Genomic DNA, 6,000 nt, shown 5'->3' with positions numbered 1-6,000 from the left:
TTGCGAATCCTTCAAGTTTTACTTGGAATTGTTTGTTAGGATACACCGCATGCCACGGAGGTATGATCAAGACTCCTGCTTTGAACGAGTTGCAGCCTTTGCGACTCTGATGGACGCTTACACTGCCCAAGGACGTAAACGAATTAGAACTGGTAGCAATACGATAGCTGATATCCACAGTTTTGTTCGATCCGACGACACCGTGATCAAACCACTCACCTGGAAATGTCAAGGTCACAACACAAGTGCTACCTCTGGTATTGTCCGTCAAACATTGGCCATTAGTTGAGTCACTTTTGTATGACGCCACCGCCCTTGCTTCAACTCTAACATTGGCCACCTGCGCAGTTGTGTGCCCGACCCCTCTCACTTGCAATGCAACTTTCACTTCCGAAGAATCATACCAAACCTCCTTCGTAATCAAGATGGCTCGGATGTCCGACGGAGTCTCTTGTTTAGGAGTCACCGATCGCGTATCAGAATACGGACCGAGAGAATACTTAAACGAAGTCGATTGTGTTCGCTTTCCAGCAGAGTACATCCAGAAATCGTGCTGATAATTGTTCTCAGTTATCCTACTGAGCGCGGGAACCGGCAGCGCCTCAAAAGTCGACGACGCAACGCTAAACTTGACCGGCAATAACACCGGTGAGTTGTCGTTCACGTATTGACTGTTGTCATTCACTTCAATAACATTAATCTTCACCACAGCTGTCGCATTCAGTTTAGGAGAGCCAGCATCCTCAGCAACAACGCTAAGATTATGCACAGGGTTTGTTTTTTGATGAAGAGTCTTCTTTATGCTTAGAGCACCTGTTTCTTGATTTAGTAAGAAAAAGCCATCATCTGTTGTAGGTTCAAGAAAATATTTTAGTTTCTGATTTGTCCCCTCATCCAAATCGATGGCAGAAACAATTACTATAGTTGTACCAATAGTACTATTCTCTGCAACACCTTTTACATAAACCTTCTCATCGAATTCAGGACTGTTATCATTCTCGTCTAGGACTGTGACTGTCAGAGTGGCATCAGCTGACTTTGTCAATCTCAGTGCTTTGTCAGTAACACGAATGGTAAAGTTCAATGTATTTTGCTCCTCTCTGTCAAATGAATTTTCTAGTGTAATCTTTCCGGTGTTGCTGTTGATACTTATGTATGGACTAGAAGTTGGAATAGAAAATGAGAATTGGCCTTCTAACGTGTCAGACGAATCACCATCAGATGCGATTGCTGTAAATAGCAAAGACGGAACTGCACTATTCTCAACAATGTTGGTCTGATTAGGCAAATTTGAGAACACAGGAGTATAATCATTAGGTTGTTCAACAACAATGACAATAACACCATCAGTTGACAAGGCTGGTGTGCCTTTGTCTTTTGCAGTGACAGTTAGAGTAAACTCTGTGTCATTGACAATGGAAGCTATTACATAGATGCTTCCATTGTTAGAATGGATGGCCAGCTTGTTATCACCACCCTTCACCAAGATGAATGTCACTTCAGCATTGACTCCAATATCTTCATCAGTAAAGGTTACAGATGTGATTTGGAAGCCAATCTTGGCATTACTTGGAAAATAGTATTTTGACCTAACAAAACCCAGTCAAACTATGAACAAATAAGAAATGTAATTATCAGTACCCGTTATTAGTGATAACAGGAGCATTGTCATTGGCATCACCCACAGTAATATTCACAGTTGTCTGATTTGACCGAGAAGGTATTCCACCATCAGTAGCCGTTACTTGCAGCAGATAAGCGTCTTTCTTTTCTCTGTCTAAATCACCAGGTTTACCATAAAATGCCAATTCGAAGTTGCGGAACTCAAAAAGAAGATCATAGGGTGGAGCAACAGTAAGGACAACAACATTGTTAGGATCATCTGAAAAAATATACATATATATATATATGCAACATAGAATGCAGCATAATTACACAGTACAGTACTCAACAAGATAAACCTGCATCTCCATCTGAAACTGAAATGGTCCGTAAGACAAATCCTGTTGTGACATTTTCTCTAACTGTAGCAATGTATCTTGTGTCTCTGTCAAAGTTTATAAATACTGGAGCATGGTCGTTAACATCTACTATTATTAAAGTAAAAGTGCTGAAGTCAGAAAACGTGTCTTGGCCCACAAAATAATTGACTTGAATCTAAAAAAACAAAATCCAGTAAGATACTCCATTCTGATTTGGTGCTATGTGCTGTAGTGCAGTGATATCTTTACCTAAACGTTAGTGTCTATGTCAGATCTATATAAATAAACTAGTTCTCCCCTAGCAAAAACGCTTGCATGGACACAAAATATCTTCAAAACGTAGAGTTCTCAATGACAAGTTTCCAACAGTCAATGGCATACTTAGTGTCGAGTTGCATTAATTGTGTGTGCCTTTGTGTGCCTGGGATAATGCCGGTGTGGCTTGATAAGTGTTTACGTCTTTGCAATGACTGTGGATACTTTCTCAAATTAATTAAACCTGATAGTATTGTTAATTCATTATTTCTATCCATCTACTATCTTCTATTCCAGCCGTGCCGTGTTGTATAATAACTGCACATTACATAGTGATCACAGAAGACAAAAACTTACTGAGACTGCGAGCAAAGATCCATGTATTTCTCTGTCCAGTATTTCTCTTGACGTCATCTTGTTCAGACATGGTTGCTCAAATTCGATAGTAGGTTTAGCATCTTCCCCGCTACTGACTACATGAAAAACAAAATTATCTACTTTACTAACACATTGACATTAACAGTTGACAGCACACCTTACCAGACAAAATTTTGTATTCAAAAATGCCGTCTCCATTTGTCACTGTTGTCTGTAGTACAACAATAAAAAATTTACAAAATAGAATATACAAAATATTTAATTAAGCTACACGAGTCTGTTCATATGCTATAAAATTAATTCTAAAAGTTCAAATAGCGAAATGACACAATTAATGACCACGCCATGCATGCATACGACCCTGGTACAATCCAATGCAAATATTTCGCATGCTGGAGTGTAGTGTATCTCAACTACCTGCGACAACACCCACATACTTCGAACCATCACCTACCGGATGGTAAACTTACCAGAACAAAGATAGATACAGTCCTCCCTTCATCGAAGCTCACCGTATCACCGGTTTTCGGCTCAGTAATAACAACTGTCTGTGCAATAGCTGCAAGAGAAGAAACACTCACGCAAATACAATTCTCTAGGTAAAGGTGATGAGCGGAGACATCAATGATACTAGGGTGTGGTTAAGAATAGGCACATACCCATAGAAACAAACACTAGCGATAGTACAAGCTGTCGAAAAAAGGCTGCACAACCCATCTTGGTTGTGCACCTACAGATCGTGCTCTTGTCGGTTCCAACTGACGTTAAAAAATTAGGCTTTGCTTCAGAATGCGGTGAAGAGTGCTACTGCGAATCCAGTAACAAGATGACTGACTGCAATGGCAGTGTGGAGTCTCGTCGTTAAAGAAAATTGTCACGTGCGGGAGATCGAATCCTCAACGTTAGGTTCCCGTATAAGAGCAGTCTGCATCGATGCAGACAGACAAATCTTGTTGTTTATTTCCGACAAGACATTGCAAACATGAATTAGACTGCTCTCGTAAAAACCTCTCATGGACGTTAGCAGTCAATTGAGATTGGTCGTTTGTCGATTGTCAAAACTAAAACTATACAAGGGCGTAGACACCGGGGGGGCTTTGGGGGCTCAAGCCCCCCCAGAATTTGAGACTTGTATTTCAAATCTTTGATACATTAAGGGATAGGCAGTACGCGTACAACACAACACTACATTTACTAATTCAAAAGAGTTTAATCAAAGTGTCCGAATAGTCGTCTTCTGCTTTCATTACGTGTAACAAACTCATTCGCAACACCTTTTATTGGTAATGCATCAGTTTTGTCCTTATGGATATGGAGTATCATAGACCAGTTGAGACGACATTCACTTATTGTAGAACGTAGCCATGTCTTGAGTCTACGGAGAGCACTAAAACTTCTTTCACTTGTGGCGTTTGTTGCCGGCATTACCAGAATGAGCTTGACTACTTTGATGACTTCAGAAAAAAACTGTCTTTCTGCACTGCTTAAGGATTTGAGGTATACGACCAGAGACCGTACATCCGTCAGTGGCTGTTCAGTACCTGCATGAAGAAGAGTGAGCTGTGTTTGAAGTCGGTCTGGGTGACTGAAATCATCACCATAAAAATTGACAATCTCTTTCAGTGCTTCCGATTGCTGGGGTTGCTGAAGAGAAGTTACAACTGTCTCTAATTTCTGTAACATGTTGAATCCTTTCTGATGAAATCTATCTTTGACTGCTGCTAAAATCAAGTCAATGGCCTCAAAGTAAGCCCTTCGATAGATCTCCTTCACTTCTACTGGATGTACTGTTGCACCTTCTCCTACCTCGAATTGTCTTGGAACTTTCCTACGTCGTGGAAGGGTAGGGGATGGCACTTGAAGTGACAATCTTTTGCGTTCAACGTACTTCCAAAATATATCAAAGCACTCATCAGATCTCATTGACTGGATAGTTGTTGTTGTAGTACTGACTAGCTTTTGGCCTTCGCATGCTGAAATAGTAGAACTCTGTAAGGATCGGGACAGGTTGTCCACTATGTTCAGCAGCTTTCTTCCAAGTTCAACACCATAAACGAAGTCAAATGTGTCCATCTGCAAAGCGATTCCTCCAATTCTAGCTCTCATCTCAGTATCCTTTGTGGCTTCTTTTGCCACATCCCAAGTCATCTGAAGTGTAGTGTAGTTTTCAGATATTGACGTTAATGCCTCAGCCCTGACCGTCCATCGTGTAGGACAAAGAATCCGTAGTCCTGGAGAGCCAGCAGTGACAACATCTTTAAACTTCTTGAAGATGCTTTCACGTTTGGGTGATTTTTTTATCAACTTAGTAATTTCATGTACGGTCTCCAGAGCACTTCGCATGACCTTGATACCTTTCAACACATCCTGAGTCGCTAGGTTTAATGCATGACCATAGCAGTGTGTGTACAACGCACGGGGCTCTAGATCATTTAGTCTTTTTGCAACGCCTGACTTCGCTCCTGCCATGTTACTAGCGCCGTCGTAGCACTGGCCTCGGCAATGGTCAATCCTTAGATTCATGCGTAACAGGATATCTTGAACTGTTGCTAGTATAGAGTCAGCAGAAGTTGAGTCTAAGCTATACAGCCCTATTACTTCCTCATGGACTTCCAGATCATCATCTACGTATCGAAGACAGAAGACCATTTGTTCAGTATTGGACAAATCTGTAGTTTCATCTACCATGATAGTGTACCACTTTCCCGATACCTTCCTAACAACATCTCTCAGAATCATTAATGCCATGATACTGAGAATTTCATTTTGTATACAGGGGCTTGTGAACTTGGCCTGGCATTTGCCTAACCATTTCCAGAGCCTCGGATTGTCTTCAGCACGCATAATGAGGAGTTGCATTAAGTTGGAATCCCTTTCAAGAGCGACACTACCTTCAGGTTTAGACCGACCACGCATGGCGAGACCTTGCCGAGCAAGGTATCGAATGCAACTAATAATTATCTGTAACATATTCCTATTCTCAACCATTTCTTCTGCATAACCTTTCCCTAGCATTTGCCCAACATTCTGTTCCTTGCCAACCACCATATCCATAGCATCACGATGAAAGACTGATTTCTGATGTTTTTCAAATTTAGTGAGTGCTTTCTTCCAGTCTGTAAAGCCAGTTCTCACGAATTTATCGTACAAGTTCCCAGCGCGCAGAGCAACTGAGCCTAAGTCCTTCTTCTCCGCCACCTGGCAGTAGAAGCAGAAGACTTTGTCATCTGCTTCTTGATAATGCAACCACGGGTATCTTCTATACCAAGAAGAACAGAATGCTCGCTGCTGCTTAGCAAATGTGCGATATGGGAAGGACAGCAAGGGTTGGTGAGGACTCCAAGGCATCAAGGTGGGCTGAGGCTGGGCGCCAGCAACCGGTCTT

At 41.6% G+C, this 6,000-nt stretch overlaps 1 protein-coding gene across 1 annotated transcript; it reads right to left on the bottom strand.

Moving 5' to 3' along the window:
* Window positions 1–3,712: 3,712 nt before the first annotated feature.
* Window positions 3,713–5,753, bottom strand: LOC134186895 (zinc finger MYM-type protein 1-like). Its single transcript, XM_062654974.1, has one exon. It carries the CDS (start codon window positions 5,667–5,669, stop codon window positions 3,825–3,827), a length of 1,845 nt encoding a protein of 614 aa, XP_062510958.1. The 5' UTR covers window positions 5,670–5,753; the 3' UTR covers window positions 3,713–3,824.
* Window positions 5,754–6,000: the final 247 nt, after the last annotated feature.

The sequence above is a fragment of the Corticium candelabrum genome, chromosome 11, assembly GCF_963422355.1.
Source record: "Corticium candelabrum chromosome 11, ooCorCand1.1, whole genome shotgun sequence".
Classification (NCBI taxonomy): domain Eukaryota; kingdom Metazoa; phylum Porifera; class Homoscleromorpha; order Homosclerophorida; family Plakinidae; genus Corticium; species Corticium candelabrum.
Note: the sequence above shows the minus strand (reverse complement) of the source record. Positions and strands in the feature narration are given on the sequence as shown.

What these genes read in the sequence shown, in the direction of transcription:
- LOC134186895 (XM_062654974.1), bottom strand. Translation starts at nt 5,669, where the DNA reads ATGGATATGGTGGTTGGCAAGGAACAGAATGTTGGGCAAATGCTAGGG.